The following is a 20,000-nucleotide window of genomic DNA, read 5'->3' as shown; positions in this document are numbered from 1 at the left end:
TACGCCGGCCTACAAATATTTATCACTCTCGCCTTCGACACTATCCAATTATTTCTGTCGCCTAGTGCCAACCGGTTCCTCCTCCACCTCCTCCTCGACGACGACGACCAAACCTTCTTCGTCTTCATCGTCATCGTCTCCAGTAGTTGTCGCCGAGCAGTACTCGGCATCGTCAGCGGCATCGCCCAGCGGCAACAATAACAATGACAGTGGGAGCATCAACTTCAACCAGACCCCGAGCAGCAGCAGCAGCAGCAGCTTCCCGGCTCCGGTTGGCAAGAAGTTCGCCTGCCACTGGCCACTCACCTCCCTGCCTCCCGGTGAGCCCCAGAGTAAGCAGGGAGCAGCAGCCTCCACAGCGGGGGATCACTTTCCCTTTGCACTGCTACCTTCTTCCACCGGCGATTCGCCGTCGCTCGGCTCAAGGACACCCTCACTGTCCTCGTCGGCCTCCTCCTCCACCTGCTCGTCGTCTTCGAGTTCCTGCGCATCTTCGGTGCGAGGCGACAGTCCGGAAGTTGCTTCCAGCGGCAGCAACGGTGGCGACGACTGCTGCGCGTCAGACGATGCGACCGGCCCGGCAGGAGCACTGCTCATGTCCGTCGCACTTCTCACCCTGCCCTTTCTGCCCGCCACTAACCTCCTGTTCTACGTGGGATTTGTCGTTGCCGAGCGTGTCCTGTATTTGCCGAGCGTCGGCTTCTGTCTGCTGATCGGGCTCGGTGCGAGTAGCCTGATTGATGGACCGACCGGTTCGACCGGACCGAACCGTACTGGCAGCAGACTGGCCACTAGCAGCCAGCAGCCAGCGTCCACGGTATCCATCAACCATCGGTATGGCCATCGGCGTGCTGCGTGGTTTTCCGCCGGAACGGTGCGAAAGTGTTTGGGTCTCGTGGCCCGGTGCGTTAGTGTAGGTAAAGGCAACCGTACGGCCACGGGCCTACAGTGTAGTGAAGCAGCAGCTGGTAGTGTTAGTCGTGTAGGTGGTGGCTCTGGTAGTGGTGGTGGTGGTGGTGGTGGTGGTGTAGGTGATGATGATGCCACTGGCAGCAACAACCAGCGTATCGTGCGTGAGAACGCTCACAACGGTGCCGCCCGGTTCAGCAAACATCGCCACGGGTCCGGATCTGGTCCGATGACCACCGGTAGCAGTGGAGTGTACAGTGGTGCGGTGCCGGTCAGCGGGCCGGCCTCCAGTGGTGTACCGGGTAAAGTGCGACACATGCCCGGTAGTCGTGGTGCGGGCGTCGGCAGCAGCGGCAGCGGCAGCGGTGGCCAACGGTATGCGCGATACGCCAAAGCCGTCGATCGGCGCCGGAAGGCGATGCTGGCGTGCGTCGGATTGCTGCTGCTCGCGTACAGTGCAAAAACCGTGCGCCGTAACCGTGACTGGGTGGACGAGGAGAGTCTCTTCCGCAGCGCGATTCCTGTGAACCCTCCAAAAGGTAAGAGTTTTTGGTGGACATTTTCTTTTTTTTGCTCTCGGGGTATCTCGCAACCACCTTCAAGCGACCAGGGTCTCTGCACACTCACAAACACACATACACACTTTGCAATCAGGACCAGTGCCAGCACCGATTTTATGGCCACCGTCACAGGGCTGGTAGCATAAAACGCTTCGAAAACGTCACTAACGAAGGGAAACACCCCCCCAAAAAAAAGGGGCCACTGCATCGTTTTGACAGCCAAATGTTTTGCCCCGATTTTAAGTGTCACACAGTAAAGCCTTTCCCAGAGTAGGCGACAGTAGGTGTAGCCTTCGCAAAGACCTTCGCTCAACACTTTGCTCGGTCCTCCACGACCCAACGAAGCAGGCTGTCCTTTTCTTCTTCTTTTTCTTCTTCTTCTGCTCGACCGTTGGTTACTGCGATCCGTTTATGATTAGTGGCCAACGGGGTACGGGACCAGTTGCCGGAGGTTGGGGGTGCTTTAAGAACGAAACGAGAAACCCTCCATTGACACAAGCATTTTATGAGAGTTTAAAGTGATCCACAAGCAGCACCCAACACCAGCAGCCCATATTTATGGCCGGCGCTGCTGCTGAAGTGTGGACTTAAAAAATTTACAATCATCCACCCCGAAGGGTTTTTTGGTGGGCCCGGGAGCGAGGAGGCCCGGAGGTGGTGGCTGGCTCGTGCAGCTGCCGATGGCAGGCCCGTCAGCCCGGCTGGCCTTCTAGCACCATCAGGAGGAGGCCGGATAAACAACGAGAACAGACATTCTAGCGCACCGTTTACATGCTCAACATAATATTATATTATACCGAGCGGCGAGATGCGGCCCGGGCCAAGTGGATACGGGAAAATAAAAAGAAACAAAAACCATCCTCGTCGCGGGGAGGGCGGGGGAGGGGGTGTCTCGCCCTCTCGCGTCTCATCATCCCCATGCCCTTCCGTGGAATGCGGTGTAAAGTTGAAATATGTACTTGAATGTTTCGACGCTGGGCAGTAAATTTAAAACATCGTTCTCGCTCGCGTGGAGACCCCACGCCGGGGAGGGAGGGGGATGAAATTGAATTGTCAGAATTTGAACAACGTTGTAACAGCAAGCGCTCCCTGCGTGCGCCGTGGACATTTTGAATGTGGCTCATTGCCACAGGACGCCAATGCCAATCCCATGAATTCATCTCGTTGCTGTGTTGCCTTCCTTCCGCCATCTCGCGACATCTCCTCCTCCTTCGTGCTGCTGCTTTTGTTGCGCTCGCAATATATTAAAGTGCTCGAAGCATGGTAATAGCGATTCCACCACAACGATGAGAACGAACGAGAAAGGGAGGGAGCGAACGAACACCACAACAAAGACAAATAATCCCAGGGCCAGGGATTGCGCTCGTGATGTCCTAAGCCCTCAGCGATCGTTCGTCCTCGCTAGGCGAAAAGAGAGCAAAGACGGTGAATGGTGGTGATGCTATCTGCGGGCGCTTCTAGGGGTGCTTCCTTCCAAGGTGCCAGCGTGGGTTGGGAAAATGGAGTTGAGTTCACGCGCAAGTGGCCAAACGAATGGGGCGGCGAAAAGAAAAGGGGACAAAGCTTAACCGGGTAATGATGGCACATTAATCAGGTCTTTAAGCACATGCTGTCTTTATGCTTGAAGAGAGAAAAATGCTCACCCCACATATTCGCCTTCCGAGTGCCTTAGCATGGGCTTCGTTGCTTCGCTGGCAAATGAACTGTCGACCAGTGGCTTACCAGGTGTATTCATCACCGGAGCGTCAGTGATCTATCCAGAAGAGTTAGCCTTAAGGGGGGTGGGGTTGATACAAATAAGCCGGATCACTCACCCCTAGCGACTTCACGAAGAGACCACTTCACTTCAATCACTCTTCACGAATACGTATTAAAAAGACGTAAAAAGTGTCGCTCACGATGGCACAAAGCTGCAGCAAATCGCTTGCAATTACGCGCTTGGTGATTACATAAAAATCCGAACATTAAGCAGCGAGGCGGATAGCTAATCATTGTCGAGACGATCACGTGCAGCTATCATCGACAGACTAGCGGCAGCGTAACCGAGCAGCATCATCAACAGCAGCAGCAGCAACGTAGTTTATGAAACCATAAATCTGGTTCCAGCAGTTATAATTGATTAATCACAACGGACCAACGACCAGACCGGGGTCTGGGGATGAAAATATTTTCACCCCACCCCTCCTCGACAGCAAAACGACGACAAGTAGCTACTAGCTAGCCGAATGGTCGGACGGACGGACGGATGGAGAGCATGGAAAAAATGATAAATGGCGCCACTGACCACACCAGCAGCCGCAGCAGCAGCAGTAGCAGCAGCAGATCCCCCTGAGATGGCAACAAACGCTGATAAACGACAGCTTGTGGCTTTCGATGGCAGATGTGTAACCGTTTCCAAGGCCACGGCACACTCGCTCTGTGCAATCTTTGCCACTTATAAACGCCGAGCTTGAATTGTGTTTTAAGTACGTTTATGAATAGAAATTTGCATGGCAACATTATTTCGTAAACCTGTCATGAGAGTTGGTCAGACGGGATTTGGAAGTATAATTTGAATTCCCCTTTACCTGGGCTGTTCACAAAATGGGTGGCAGACGACCGGATAAACCGGCGACGGAGCGACCACTCAATCTCGTCACTTAGTCGCGGTGATTTATCGATGGTCGTGGAGTGTTGCCTCAGGTAAAGGGATCATCGCTCCAGTCCAGGAGTTACCGGAGTAGAGTAGATGCTTCAAGAGCACCATGGTGACCGTAAGGTACGTCCAGTCGAGTCCCGGTGGTTGCCACCGCTCTTCTTTCTCTCTCTCTCTATCTAGCTCCAGTATACCACCTGATGATTGGACGGAAGGTCCATCGAAGCCAAGGCAGTCCCCCTTCGACACGGCAAACCATCTGTCTTTCCGTCGCGCTTACGGTCGCACCGACAGTGGTCAGCCGTCGCCTTCTCTCTGACATTTAGCCTACCACTTGGACGATCGATCGGAAACGCAGAACCGCTGCGTCCGGTTCCCAGGAAACGCAACAGCTTCGGCTCCATGGCCGCTGGACGCAGGAAAATCAATTAACAGCACGAGCGCAAATAGTGACGCGAAAACCAACCCCGCTTTCCCGGACCGCGCCTCATGTGGTCGCGGTCTGAATGGTCCGGGTCTATCCGGGCCGTTCGCACGCAATCGATTGGGCCACGACGGGCGGGAAATGATCGTAAACATTGTCATCGTTGTCATCGGGTTGGGGGGAGAAGGATCCAGATTTCCTTCTCGTCTCCGTATCGACGAGAGGACCGGAACGGTTCTAACGGGACGTTGCACGTCGTTTGGTTTAAAAATAAAAGCCAAGAACCACCACCACGCAACGCCACGGAACGGTTCGTCTGTCCTGTTTGGTGCCTTGGTGACGTATTTGACGGTTTATGCGCTTGTCAGTCCCGTTTGGTTTTTGGGAATCACTCAGCGAACCGGAGCGTAACATTCACTCTTGTGACACGACACGATTGACGCCAAAACCGGGGATTGGAAATGAGGTTACAATTTGCTCTCAGTTCAGATTGTCAGTCAGGTGAACCTACTCAACATTTCAGCTTAACTTTTGCTGCACGATCTGCTCGACTACAGGTTGACACAAACGGATTATTGACAGGAAACTGATAGTTTGAGCCCCTGGCTTAACGCTTGACTGGAGTAAGCGGTTCCCGTTAACGAGCACTCAAGCTTGAAGCAGAATAGTATCTCATCTCACAATCCCTTCGCTTCTGTATTTAGTGATCACAGAGTCACTCCTCGAATAGCCTGGAGTCTGGGATTATGATCAAGCTGATTCACGCTCTTACGGTCGATCCGTTTTTCGACTCACCTGCTGCACAGCGAAAAGGACATCTTCACCGCTCTTGCACTCCGCGGTGCCATTTTGTACGTTTTCTATCCAATCACTTGAGCCCCTCGGCCTGCCGATCGGCGGCACTCGGCGTCCCTAGTAGACGTCGTCGAGATAACTTGGAAGCTGGAATCATATTTTTCCAGTCAATGTATTTTCAATATTATAATCCACTTTCCATTCCGACAGTGCGCACACCATTCGCCACTGCCAACGGCGAATGCTCTCTCTCTCGCTCTCTCTCACTTTCTCTTCCTGGTAATGGTATCTAGATGCGGTGCGGTTCTTATCCGGACAGAAAAGGAAAATCTTAACTCGATTTTTCCCGCGAACGCCAACCAAACCATTCGAAGTGCACCTCGATGCTGGCGAAAGGCGAAATGATGCATTGAAAATGTGTGTGTGTGTGTCACGCAGTCATCCTCAGCTCGTGGGACACGACATGTTACCACTTCCGCAGTCTAATCCGCCTGTCAAAGATTGTTTTCGAAAAGGGATTGCATCCAGGATGTCTGTTGTCTCGTGAGATTGCAGCGACGGATACTAAGACCGCATTCGCGACGTTTAATTCAAAAATTAAAGTTTCACTTTAGCACGACCTCGGTCTCGGTCGCGATTGGCTTGTCGACGTGCCCCAGGATCCTGTGCTTAGACGATCGATTCGTCCGAGGTGGTGGTTTCGGTTACCTAACCATTTCCCATTAAAGAAGGTCGTAATAGGACGAGCCACAAAACCTGGTCATGTGTAACTAACGGCAAACTACCGCAGTGCCGCATCGAGCCAAAGAGAGAGAGAGAGTCAACGTGCACACACACACACACACTCACACACATGCACAAGCTTAGGATACCCGGGGAAGGAGGTTGGTTACCTTCCCGAATTCCCTCGTTACTATCGAAGAGGACGCGGGAACGAAATGAAGTGAGAAGGAACGGAACGGCGATGGCGGCTCGTCGAAGGTCGAAGTTTTCTGCCAAAGTTGCAACTGAGGGCGGTGGTGTCAGTGTCCTGCCTCGCCTCACCTCTATGGCACCACACACAAACACACTCACACCGAGGTTGTGGTTTTGGCGCTCTCGAGCGAGCGAACGTTCAATATCCCTAACCTGACCCAATGGAGGTGGTGCTGGTGGTGGTGCGTTCGGCGGTTTGAACCGGTGGTCGTTTGGGTCCCTTTTTTGTGGTTGTGCTGGTCACATGCATACATACATACATACATACATACATGCACACGTACACACCGGTGTGGGCCGGCCTTTTATTAGTTTATCGACGGTGGATGAGCTCATTTGAATTTTATCGAAATCGTTTTGCCGGTTGTGGTCGCCTGGTGAGTGCGATCGGAATGCGCAGACATTGCTAGAGAGCTAGAGAGAGAACAGGAGAGAGAGAGAAAGAGAGTGACAGGGGGAGAGAGAGAAGAAGAGTAAAAATCTCTTTCCCTGTGCCGCACGGAAGCATAGAATTGTCGTGAACCCCCAGAGAAGCCGCATCTCCCTCCCACGGGAACCAGGACTTTCCCGCTTTGGAAGTAAAGGAAGCGAAACGAGCGACCGATTCCCGGTATGGATTAGCGTGGCAAACAACTTTCCCCCGAAACGCCGGAGGCCGAGGGCCGACCACGATTTTAAGCTCGATTAGAAGCACAACGACTGGACTCGCGTTGTGATGGTGGTGGTAGGCTTGCTGGAAGTGGGGATTATCAGTGTAAGTGGCCAGATTATCATTCTATTAGTAGCATTCGTTCCCAAGCGCACGGTGATGGAGGCGCATGGTGGTTGTGGTGCTGGTGGAGGCGCCACACCGTTCATTATTCAGCATCCCATGGCACGTGGCATGGCGTTTATCGATCTTCACCGAACCGATATAAATATTAGAAATGCAAAACTCCCCCTCCCACCTCCCCGAATCGAAGCATCGAAAGCAATAAACATCCTGGGGCGTTTCGATCGATTACGATGTCGATGTGCTCTTGCGATTAAGACGTTTTGTATTCCCGTTCGGTGACGGTTCGAAGGGCTATGAACGACTCTTGAATATGCTTTGTTGTTCCATCGCCAAACCGAAAGCATAACTGCCTTTCAAGCACTTCAGGAGTCTTAGCGCGGGCTAATCCCGAGTTCGAGTAGTAAATGCTCCATCAATCTGTGCTGCTCCGCTTTCAATTAAACGCCAGTCAAATTGAAACGATTACTCGAGTGATTTAGAGCCGCATGACATGACAAGGACGCATTTCCCGCACTAAAACCCGGTTGCCAGAGGTGGTGGGATGTAAAAACCCATGTTATCCCGAATGCTTCATAGAATTCATAATCTCATACTAATGATGCTAAGCCGCAAGGTAACATGGCATCGCATCACATCGCACCCGGATAGATACACGCACACACACACAAAAGTGGTGCGCGGTTCTGGATTGGCAATCGATAAAACCACAACCTGCAGCGAGCGGTTGGTGGCGAAGTGGATGCCGATCGAATACTAAACCACATCACACACACACACACACACTCACGCACACAGCCACAGCACAGTCACAGGCAATGGTGCCGGTCTCGGTCGCTCATTAAAACGTAATCACCTGTGATCCTGCGAAGTAATCCTCACTTTATTCCATCGATCGATCATTAATAATCGTCGAAGAGGAGGAGGAGAAATAGGCTGCGAGGCGCGAGCCGCGAGGATGCTGGCCACTCATTAGCAGGGCAGCAAATGGTCTAAATACACTCCGGGCAGGTCCAGTCTCTAATCGCTGCGCTGTGAACCTCAAGGTCTCGAGGTTATTATCCCTTTTTGTAGACTCTTTAAGTCCCGCCCAATTGACTTTCCACGACGACGAGTGCTCGACTTCATTTTTTCTGCTTTTTCCCGTCTCACCATTCGGATAGTGAGTCACAACGCAAAACACTCGGCAGAGGAAGGAGCGGTGCTCACGATGGGGAGGCTCCCGCAGGCGTGCACCACCATCATCCAGGAACCCAATTTCGCTCGCTACCAACATCCGGATTTATTTCAGCAATTTACACTTTCCACCACGCGGCAGCCCTTTTCTTGCGCGCGGCCCCGGCGCCATCTGTGCCCGGGTGTTCGCGAGTGGCCACTCTCATCTCGGCTCCCATTCCTTTTCCCTTCCCTCCCACTTTCACCATCGCTGTAGTCAGTTGCGGAAATTGTGGACTCGGTTTTTGGCCAAAATCCTTCCGGTGGTGGTGGTGGCACCACCGCAACGGGTGTGAGAAGCCGTGTAAGCCGGCGGAGCGACACGCGGTGCACCACTTCGGAAATGAAGATATTTATCTACCCTCCTTCAGCCTGCTAGCCACTCCTTTTTCCGGTGACAGTGAGCCCCTTCTCTCACGGAGCGCCCTTTTTTGGGGACGAGGTTTTTTCGATGCTACCTCTCTCTCTCTCTCTCTCTCTCTCTCTCTCTCTCAGACACATACACACAGAAACTCGACACCAGTAGCTTTATGTGACGGTGGTCGTGCTCCTCCGTCGGTTGGCCAGCGACAGACAATATTGGGATTCGAGATTTTGCTCAGGAATTACCGGGCACAGAGTGTGCGTTCACAACTTGCCTCATCGGAGGTTACACACGGTGCCAGTGTCTCTGGCTGGCTGGCCGGCTGGCACGTCCGCAGGATCCACAGGAAAGTTTACCTCCATTCCTACCACCACCACCTGGTCCGGACGGAGAGCAGTGCTGACAACGCGCAAATAGAGCCAGTGCCAGAAATCCAGCGGCCAATTCAGCAGCAGTCGCAGCAAAAGCGAGGAAAGTCCGTAGCGGATCCGGAACGGTGGATCGCAACGGTGTATTTGCAATGCCGGAAATTTGTTGCTACCCAACTATCTACACCCCTTGCCTACGCTTACCCCCCTCACACAGAGCTATCCTTCATTTCCGTTCGTTCCCTCTTTTTTTTCAGGCGGATGATCTACCTTCACTGGAGTTTTATTTTTTTATTATTTTTTTTTGCATTTTGCCAAACAAACTGCATGTTTTCGCACGAAACTAGAGTTCACTGTGGGTGCAGTATGGGCAGTTCCTGGTGGAGAATTTTTTATTCCCTCAGAATTGACTCCTGGTTTTTGCAGTTCGAGCGCTTTTGTTTCTCTACTGTTTTTTTGGTTGTATGTGTATCGCTTTGAACAAATGCGAATGCATGCAGTGAAGCAAATTAGAGGCTGGGAAATGGATGAGCGAGAAGCCCATTTCGCAATTACACTCTTCATTGAAATTTATGATGTTCCAATAAAGCAGCCAGTGTTTAGCATTAACTGTTGCTGGTGTTGATGCGTTTAAACATTTCTCGGAAATCATGCTTGGGTTCGTAAATTATGAACACAATTTTCGCATCTGCACCCTTTAGACGAATCAAGACCACACACACGCACATACACTCGTGCGCACTCTGGCTCATTAACATAATTGATTCACCAAAACAAAAGTTCTCCGGAGGGGTGAACGCAACTCGCGCGCGGGGTGCAAATTTCAGCAGCCAGCGAGACGCCAGCGAGAGTAGCGAGCGAAACATGTGCCCTAATTTCCTGCAACCCGAAAATTGCCTACAAATGATGCCAAAGCGGTCGACTTCCTCCTTTTACTGGAAGCTCCCAGCAGGTGAGCGGCTTGAACGGAGTTGCCGCAACTCGTTAGCAGCAACCGGGCGAACAACCTCGGCGCTTTCTGCGTTCGTGGAAAGCTTCATCTCACTCCCCGTGGTGGTGGTACCGCAGTTGGCACACACGAACACGCTCGGGACAGAGCGGGGACGGAGTCGCCGGTCTCGAGGAAGAACCGGAAGGTGTGAAAATAATGTCTGATCAAAGTTGCTTCATTTCATTCCCGCCTCCCTCCCCCGGCCCGGAGGGGAGATTTGAGGAGAAGAAGAAGGCCCTCTGCTCCATTAGTGAGGTTGAGGTGTTTTCATCCTTCCCCTGGAGGTCGGGCGGTCGGAATGTAATCAGGAAACGGTCCGGCGTCCGGCGGTTGTTCCGGCACGTGGTTCCTGCACTTGGCTCGATTAGCTCCAACGAAGCGCCTTGGGACGAGGGCTTTGAGACGAGAGTTTTACTCGTTTTCCCTTCTTTTTGCTCAACACGTTTTTCTGCCTTCCCGCAGATCATCCACGTGGCGGGCAGGTATCGTTGGTAATACCGTTGGCCAAGGGCGATGGTAAAAGTTATTCGTTTCCCGACACCGGCCGCTGCTGCTGCTGCTGCTACTACATTACTCCTTCGTCGGTGTAGTCACCGATCGGTGTAAACATACCGGATCAGGATTCAGGTTTGTTTTTTTTTCGAAGCACAAACATTCCAAGAAGAGTCGGATACGGATGAGGTTTCCGCCGTAACCAGTTCAATTCAGTGGTTGGACTGTGACCACTGGTTGTTGGTTGGATTGTTGGTTTCGTCATCCCTACATATTACCGTTAGCGTGACTTCGAATTCAATTCCGTTAGCTAGCGCCCAGCAGCTAGCTGGTGACAGTTCTCACACCTGGAGTGTGAAATACACCTAAGCCTATTGCTTATTTGGTTGCCTTTCTCCCCGCCCCGTCCCTTTCCTGCCTTCACACTAAAAGTCCAATTTCCAACTCCATAACAGACCTAAACCGAATATGAAAAAAGCACCGGGTGGTGTGGCCGCCCATTTCTCATCAACATGAAAGTAGAAGAAGTAAGATTACATGTTCACAGTTTTGCTACCGTTTGGTTTTTTTTTTTCTGCTGATCCTTCGGCGGCGCCGGAGCAGAAGCAGCAACAAAACCCCTTTTTTCGGGGGGAGGCAATAGAAAGAGCGAGAGAGAGAGAGAGCGTGGGCCCCAACTAAACCCATTTCACACTCTGCTGTGTCTGTAAGCCTGTGTGTGTGTGTGTGCGGGCACACCATACCTTCCAGCTACCCCCTGTACCCCTGTACCCAGAGATTGGCAAACTTTGCTCGAAGGCAAAGACCCTCCTCTTCCACTGTCCTGTGTCCTGCGTTGTACCTGTTCTCCTCCTGTTAAGCGTTGTACTGTGTTGCGATAGATACCGAGGGAGGGCCTTTTTTTTCGCCCCTGCCGTTTTGTCCTGGCCAACTATCTGCCCAGTCAGCCACACGGCCAACCACAGCCACCATCGCCGCCGCCGTAGGCTATCGAACTCCGAGGACTGCAAAATTATCTCATCCCGTTCACTTCACTTCTGCTCTGCTCTGCCTTTGCTCTGGTAAAGTTTTCCTCCGGGGGAGGGGGCAATGCGGCTTGCGGTAGGCCGGCGCCATGCACGTTGCCTGCCTTACTCCCGTGTCCCCTCCCCTTGGAACTGGTGCGAAATGGTTGCCTTTCATTTTGTTTCGTCTCGCCACGGAACACGATGGCCACGACGACGGCGATGAGGCAGACAAGGGCGAGGCTAGCTGTCAATGACGTTGTCAGACAAGCGAACGGCGAATGGGACGCCGGGCAACTTCAACTCCCTCCTCCGCACCGCCTCCCCATTGCCGCAGGTCCCGCGTGGAGTATATTATCAATGATATAGTGAGTTTTTTATGACCATAACCCGGTTACCCCTTTTACCCACCCGGCGGTATCGACCTCGTCTCACTGAAAGGGATACTTCGACACTCGGACCCAGGGGACAAGGGGGAAAGGGGCAGCAGAGCAGAAAGAAAGCAGAAAAGTAAACGGAATGGTCGGTCGGTCCGTCGGTTGGTTGGTTGCCGAAGGTGAGTTCTGCGGTAAAACGTAGTAGAGAACGCAAAAAAGCGTGGCGCCGACCGGCAATCTCTAGTTTCAGCCCTTACGACTACCCCCGGGGTGGTTGGTGGAAGGTAGTTAATAATTTATGGTTATAAACTTGTCGGAATTATTATGAGCGAATGTCGTGGAATGATTTATGAGGGTAGTTATCGGGCGGAGTGGTGCTCTTTTTGTGGTCCCCCTTCTGGTATGCCCTCTGGTCGGTCCGATTTGATGCTGCTACTGCTGCTGTTGCTACGAAAGCGTTTCCGGTAGTTGTGTAAGGTGAGATTTGATTTTGTATTCGGTTCAGTATTCAGTGGCATGACGGCAATAGATAGGCGAACGTTGAGCTGATTATTCCCGACCGATAGTCATTGGCACGCAGACTGTCGTGGTGTCTGGTGCTTTTATGAAGCTAATTTCTGGTTCACTCCGTGTCAAACGATCTAACAAGCCCGCCGTACCGGCCATCGCGTTGGTTGATAAATTATCGCTGCACGAGATTCTCGGATTTTTTTTTCGCCCAGTTTCCGTTAGAATTCAACACCAGAAATGCGAATCAAATGCCTATTAAGTTCCACGTCAGCATTTGTGACAGAAGATCCTTCCTCGATGACAATCGAAATTTATGAAATGTTTTGCGTATTGCTCTTCCTCCCGCACTTCCGCACGCAGGTGGAAGACCATCACTCTGTCCTGGTTTTTTTTGTAGGTTTGTAACAAATTGGCACAAATTATGCCGCGGAATAAATTGCTCATCGGTGCTCCGGAACGATACAAATCTTTCGATGACAGCTGCGACAACACGTGGCTCGTTGCTGACTCGTGTTGAAGCCGGGCTGGGTACCGTAGCCGTAGTCGTAGGCGAACAGCAGCAGCAGCAGCAGCAGCCTCATTAGCATTGATCAAAATTTGTGTGCTCCAACATCTGGCTAGGAACCGTGCACAGCCTGTCACCGGGGGAGGGAAAAAGTTACCTTTCCCTTTCACTCTCCTCTCCCCATCGTAACGTTTTGCCCCCTTCTACTGCGCGCGCTGGAAGTTATTGGTAAATTGAGCGAAAATTCGTCACCATTTCGTTCCGTTCCGTTCGGCAAAATCTAAATTCCCACCGCTCGCGCTCATCCTCCTCACCGGACCACCGGCAGGAAAAAGCAGGAAAAGTAAACGATAATCAAATATCGAATCATTTTCGGGGAACCGGGGAAGAGAGGACAGTGGCGCTAAATCGTGCTTCAACACAACATTCCATTTCCCATTCCCCGACGGCTACGGGGCCCGTCTTCCTCCTTCCGAATTATCATCGCCGGGGCGGACTGGCGGAATGTGTCCGGAGGACCGATATTGAAATTCCATTCCACTCCGTTCCGCGCCACACTCCCGACCGGACGGAGTCAACCAATTATAATCGATAAATTTTGATTAAAGTCAAGTTCCTTCAATCAAGCGCTCGACTGGCAGCCGAGCTGGGCGGACCGGTACTGGTGGACGGACGGACGGTTTGCTGATTGAGAGGCTTCACCAGAAGGTGGCATCCGTTGATGATCAGCAATTCAAATGAGGCATCTTCATCGTGCGCCTCCGTCGTTTTTGGTGAAAAGTTTCGTTCGATCCGGTTCGATGAATGGGCAGCCTAATGGAGAGTTCGAGTTCGAGTGAACGCCCGGTGGTAGCGTCCCTTGAGCTTGATCACCGGGATGGATTCCCTGCCTTTCCCTTCTTCCGGTTCGATTGAACAGGAATTTACAAAATGGAAAACAAAATTATAAAATATCAAAAGCCTCCGATTGCTAGAGAGCGCACGATGAGGGTCTGTTGGTGTTTGTGGTGTTGCAGAGTGAAAATAGGGAGCATTTTAAACGAAAATCCCAGTAAGCAAATACACTCTCGGGCTGGTCGTCGATCGGTGGTTGATTTGTTGTTTTTGAATTATGCTTCTGTGAATCCGAAGCGAGCAAGGGAAAGACATCTCCGCCATGAGGGGATATTCATATTTTGTCTCGATAAACCGTATACTTCGTGCGTGCGCGAACTCTCCCTCGCTGGGAAATTCATCCAACAGAAAACATTCGACTCTGTGTGGCGAGGGTGCATAAATTTATCCAAAAGACACCCCACGGAAGCCACAGCCCACGACGACGACGACGACGACTGTCGCGCATTGTATCAATAAAACGAAGTCCCAATCGCTGACCGCATACAAAGTGAGGTTGTTGGAACAAATAGATAGCAAAAACGGAGAAGGAAAGGAAAAGATATTACCATCCCCGGGAAGCGAAGAACCTAGCTAGGCAGCCCATAACCGTTCCGGGAGAACCACTCCTCTCTCTCCTTCTCTCTGGGAAGAGTTCGTGATTCGCATAAACTTTGGTTCCGGCCCCAGCAGCCAGCCCGGGGCCAGCATCGTTCCTTCTTCTACGCTTAATATTCGCGAAATAATGCGCTGACCTATTTACGGACAATTAAGAATCAATTTGCAACGGAAATTACTGTCGCTTGTCGCGAACCTCGAACTCGATTGTTCTTCGTTCCCTTTCCCCTAACATTGCCCTTACGGACCTCAAACACGCACGAGACGGAAGTTGCCGTTGTACGTTGAAGGCGTAGGAAAGGAAATGAATTATATCTTCGTGCGAACTCGGAAATCCCCGGAGCTGCAAGTTCCGCTGGCGTGCCGTGCCGTGCCGTGTCGTTCCGCGAATACTAAAAACCATTCCTCGTATCCTATCCCCTCGCGATCGTTATGTCGAGTTCAATTTTTCGGGGTGATAGCAGCCAGTCCCGGGGGGCTGGGGGCTTCATAAATTGTCTTCCAACATAAATCGACCGTTCCGTGATTGACGGTGATTCGTGTTCGTGTTCGTGGACCCCGGCCGTGGGCCCGTACCGAACCGCACACGCTAAACGTTGTGGCCTCAAACTTTACCCATCTCTGCGAGCGACGCCTCGATTGTCGATAATCGAAAGCTGGCAGGGGGTTCGGTTAGGGGGTGGTAAGAACCCTAAAGTGTTAGCCTGCCTGCTCCATGGCACAACTTTCTGTCGGTCGCGTGTCTCGGGGGTCCAACGCGGAGTTATAAACTATCGGCGAAGGCACGATTTCAATATTCAAATAGGCCAATCTCCAGCAGGCTCGGCTCGTGTGCGTCTGGTGGTTATTGAGTCTATCGATGAGGTCTATCGAGGCAAGGGTCTGAGGTTCTTCCTCCTGTTTCAAGGGCGTCTAGCAATATCCTCATTGTTTGCTACCTCGGGCCTCTCCGTTGTAATGAGGTTGTCTCGCTTCGCTCTTTCAATTGTCACAGAGTACAGCACTCTTCATCCTTAGCAGTAGCAGCATACCATGCTGCTAGACACCACTGCTGGTGATCTCCTGCTAGGAGCTTAAACACACACTCGAACCCCCTCTACAAGAGCACCTCCCAGCAGCATACGGTATCGGATACGAAGAAGGGGCAACGAGCGATCCTACGGTTGCCATTTGTTATCGTTATGCGCATACCGAGTTAGTATAAATTTAATTCAATTCACCAGTAAACGTCATTACGGATTCAATTTCAAACCCCCTTTTCATGCCGAGCCGAAGAACGGCGAATGATGGCGATAGTTTTACGCTCGGCACTCTTCTATCCCCGGATACCCGGTAAGTGGACTGGGATCCGGATGCCACGAGCCGTTGATAGGAGAGAGAGAGAGAGAGGGAGAGCTGAAGGAGAAGTGGCTGCAAAGCCACAACCGGGAGCCGGCAGCCAGCCTGTAATGAACCTTTCCGATCAGAGATACCGCTTTGAACGCTTTGAATCATATTTTAAATCTATTTTGCCATTTCCTTCTCGAGAGTTCGTCTTGGCAGAGAGAGAAAGAGGAAGGGGAGCTAATAAAAAAGAAGAAAGCACACACACACACACGGGGTTTGAAAAAAAACAACACACAAGAGTGTAGACGGTTTGAAAGGATATCAGTTTTGCTGAAAGGTTCTCATAATACGGAAATTGGTTTGATGTCTGCTCGGCCATCTCTTGGCTATCTGATTCGATTGAACGTTTCTGCTCTCGTTTGTGTCCCAGCTACTACTAGACGGTGCACCAGCAAATGGTTGATTAAATGATTTTCAAACGCTGCCTTGCATCCCCATCTGCTCGTTCTGCTAGAGATATTTCATATTTATAACAGACATAGAAATGCATAAACAGTGTGGTTAAGTATTGGTGTTTGAACAGCCACTCATAAAAAAAACGAGGCGATCGGTTGATAAAGTTGTTCCTTAGCTTCGTTACGCAAGTTTTGGTGACGCAGCAGCAGCAGCAAAAAAGGACCCAGTATGGCCAAGCATGCCGAGAACCTGGACTTTAAGGAAGGTTCGAAGAAAAAACCCCAAGCCGGCCAAACCAACCGACCACGACCACGCAAGCACTCGTGGTCTAGTGGTTAGTGGAAAAACAGAAAGAGAGTAAGAGAGGAGGGAGTAGCGGCCTCTTCGCTTCGCTTCAGCAGCGCACCCCGATAGGGGCCGACCTGTCTTCTTTGTGTTTGTGTGTTGGTTCGCTTCGCTTTTCCAGCAAAGCCAAAGAAATTAATTTCGATGCCAACATGCCGAACGTCTTGGGATGTTTTAGAATATTATTTTTTTCCTCTCTTTCCTGCTTTCTTCCACCCATTTCAAACCACCCGCTTTTATGAGGGGGGGGCAGGGTAGGGTGGTTAGCTGCAAGCTTCCTTTTTTCCGGTCCACTGCCTAGCAACGGTCCAACGTTTTTTTCCTTCCCGTTTTAGCATTTTTTTTCGCAACAGGTTTGTTGGGGACCCAGGGGAGAATGGTGCGAGGTACTGTGTAAGCATCAATATGCTGCCCGGGTTCCTCTTCTTTTACCGTATCGCTCTTTCTCGCTTTCTCTCTCTCTCTCTCACTCATACCTTAAATTTACACCCGCACCAATTAATGAACGTGAAAACAGCCCGGGACCGGGCGAAATGGATGGGAAAACCTCAAAGCCAGCGGCCGCTCAATGGCCGGAAAACTATTTCACAAAAGTTGGCAAGGTCACGCGCGGTCGTTAGGCGAAGGCATAGAATACACCGAGAAATGGAGGACGACCAGAAAGGCGGACCGTGACCACCGGGAACGAAGGGATGAGGGCTGTGGCAAAACAACTGGCAAAAAGAAATTAAAACTCCTCTCCTCCAAGAGGATCTCCTCCTTCCCGCTAACCATTAAAACTGTGGATGCCTTCGTATGGAAAGGCGACTCAAACCCCCCTCGGGGAACTTTTCATTCGCTTCCGCAGTTTAATTTCTTTTTCCTTAACGGGCAAGCATGTCTTCGGATTTTTATACTTTTGGAACAGTTTTAAAACCCCCGAATAGGGTCTAGCACACTAGCGGCAGCGGAAAGTAGCGAAAAGCCACCGTTTTGTGGTTCGGCATGGAATGCGTTCTCTTTGTGCAGGCAGAAAGGGAGGAATAGGACTACTGCAACAGTGTACGTGTTCCAATTCGGATTCGAAAGTGTGAATTCTCATTACAATATCCGTGTTGGTCCAACTGTTGGCGTCCGGGAAAATTCCGAACGACACATTTCCAACAATTTAAATCCACTCCACAGACTCCGTCTGCCGTTTGGAGGAAATGGATTTAATTAACTTTCTTCGTCCGCCCTCACCTCGGAGGGTTATCGACCTGCATCACCGAGCGTGTGCCAACCCGCGAATAGACCCTCGGAATGGTCAGGCCCAGGTGTCGGGAGAAAGCCCGGGACCGGATTACGATGAAGTCGTAATAAATTTGTTGATTTAATGAAGTACAATGCCTCCGGTGTAAAGTAAATGATCCTTCGGTCCGGTATCCGGTAGGCCTAAGCCCCGGAAAAGGTGAGGCGAACCTTTCCCTGGCTGGCTGGCTGGCTAGCTGGTCCGGTTGGGAAAATAAAGTTTTCTAAATTATCCAACTACAGAGTCTGGTCCAGATAGAAGAAGGTGCTTGAGGTGAAAGGTATGTGATGAAAATTTGCTAAAAAGGATCCCGGCGAGTGCCGCTCCCGGCTGATCGGGGTCAGCAGTGAATGCGGAAATCCCTTACATTACGCAGGTGTTACGCACCCTTAAACAGGGGGTCCTTTGCAGCCCACGCTATCACGCCACCCCCATATCTCAGCATTTGTTTTGCACATTTTAATTGATTTTGATCGGCATCAGATTCTGGCGGGTCCCTGGAGGTCCTCGGATGGAAACCCATTTCATTACCCGATCGCTCGAACCCTTGTCGCACCGCACGAGACCTGGCCCGGCGGGGAACTTGAAGCACCCTTGGTAAGCCTTATTTATGGAGTCCCGGGGATCGCACCTTTAAACCCTACACCGACGCAAGTTCATCTCTTTTCAATCAGCATAAATTTTTCGTCGAAATCCTGCTGCTGATCTCGCTCTCGATCCCTTCTGCTGACGACGCAACATTACCAGCACCACCATTACCACCGCCACTGCCACACATGACAGAACATGCCATGGCCGATCGAGCTGCGGGCTGCAGGACAAAAGAAAAAGCGGGAGGACCATTTCTCCCAGGCCAAGGAAAATGCTTTCCATTTAGAGCTCAACTCATGGTGTGATGGAATCAGCGCTACGAACATCATCTCATCTCGCGCACACACTGTTTTAGTATGCCATTTTGCTCCAGTGAGTGCCGTCACTGTCACTGTCACTGCTGCTTGGACCTTGGTTGGTGCCAAGGTGCGTGGTTCGAGGGTGACGCATTTATGCTAAACATGCTGCTTTTTGTACGTTTTCTCGCCTGGCGTCATCCACCCGCCACCGAGCCAGGCTTTATGCGGGCAGGCATGACACCCACTCCCGCCCTCCGCCCCATTTCCGTTCACAGTACGCCGTAACTTTCCTCGTTCCCGGTGATTCCGCTTACAAGACGCGATTTTCGCGCCCGTTTTTCATGTCCTTCCCCATCTCGTGTGAAGAGGAGAAGGCGAAGGTGTGGTGAGGTGGTACAAATGGTGGTGCAAAAGGTGCAAACCAAATCACCGTGTGCACGTTTATTTACTGTAGCGAACCGGGTAATTTATGGCCTCGGTCTTTAACGGGTGCGAGCGAGGAGAACATCGCCTCGTACATCGCTCGCCGTTCTTCGTCGTCGTCGGCGCTCCTCAAGAACGGGACGCCGTAGCAGCAGCAGCTACCGTTGCTGCCTCGGTTTGCACCTTAACCTGTTTTTAGCAGTGATCGTTTTTATGCTGAAACGATGAAAATCTGAGCCGGCAGCTTGGCCCTTTAGCGAACGAACGGAACGAGCGTCCACACCATTACCTGCAGCCGAGGCGAGTAAAGTTTGTGGCTGATGAGCACGACCTTACCGACCGAATCACTTTTCTGTGCGCGATTCCACCGCACAGGTGGGTGCATGGAGAGCCCGCACCACCCCTCCGGGGGCCATGGTGTGTTGAGTGAATTAATTAAATCTTGGTCTCCACTGGTACTTCAGTTATTAATTTAGCATACGGCTTGGGATGCGTTGAGTGTGGTAGAAGAGATCATCATACCTGGTGTGTTGCCGTCGCTCTGCTGAAACAGTGGAAAGAAGTGCAAAAGTCAAAACTTTGCTACTACTTGGAAACTGGCACAAGAAAAGCGGATGCAATTTCCATTGTCGCTGGAAAGTCGCTGAAAGTAGAGACATTACCTTGCACTCGACGCCATTCGCTAACCACCATATGTGCGCCCTGGTAGAAGTTTACACTACTTGAGGAAAGTAGTTTGTTGAATTCATCTCCGGGGCGCTTCAGGTTTTACTTACTTAACCTGCGCTACAACCAATGAACAGTTTTCGTCGACTTGAGACCGATGATTACACTGTTCGGGAACTGATTTCGGATCTTTTACAATCCATGTCACTACCGGCACTGCATTTCAAACTGGTTTAG

The 20,000-nt window shown here is 51.4% G+C and overlaps 1 protein-coding gene across 1 annotated transcript in view; it reads left to right on the top strand.

The window, feature by feature from the left end:
* Positions 1-20,000, top strand: part of LOC125952827 (protein O-mannosyl-transferase TMTC2) — a 125,318-nt gene that overhangs the window by 65,515 nt on the left and 39,803 nt on the right. The window contains exon 4 of the mRNA XM_049682559.1: positions 1-1,448. This exon is cut by the window's left edge and continues 674 nt beyond it. Coding sequence (XP_049538516.1) covers positions 1-1,448 — 1,448 coding nt within the window. The remainder of the gene's footprint in view (positions 1,449-20,000) is intronic.

The sequence above is a fragment of the Anopheles darlingi genome, chromosome 2 (assembly GCF_943734745.1).
Source record: "Anopheles darlingi chromosome 2, idAnoDarlMG_H_01, whole genome shotgun sequence".
Classification (NCBI taxonomy): Eukaryota; Metazoa; Arthropoda; class Insecta; order Diptera; family Culicidae; genus Anopheles; species Anopheles darlingi.
Note: the sequence above shows the minus strand (reverse complement) of the source record. Positions and strands in the feature narration are given on the sequence as shown.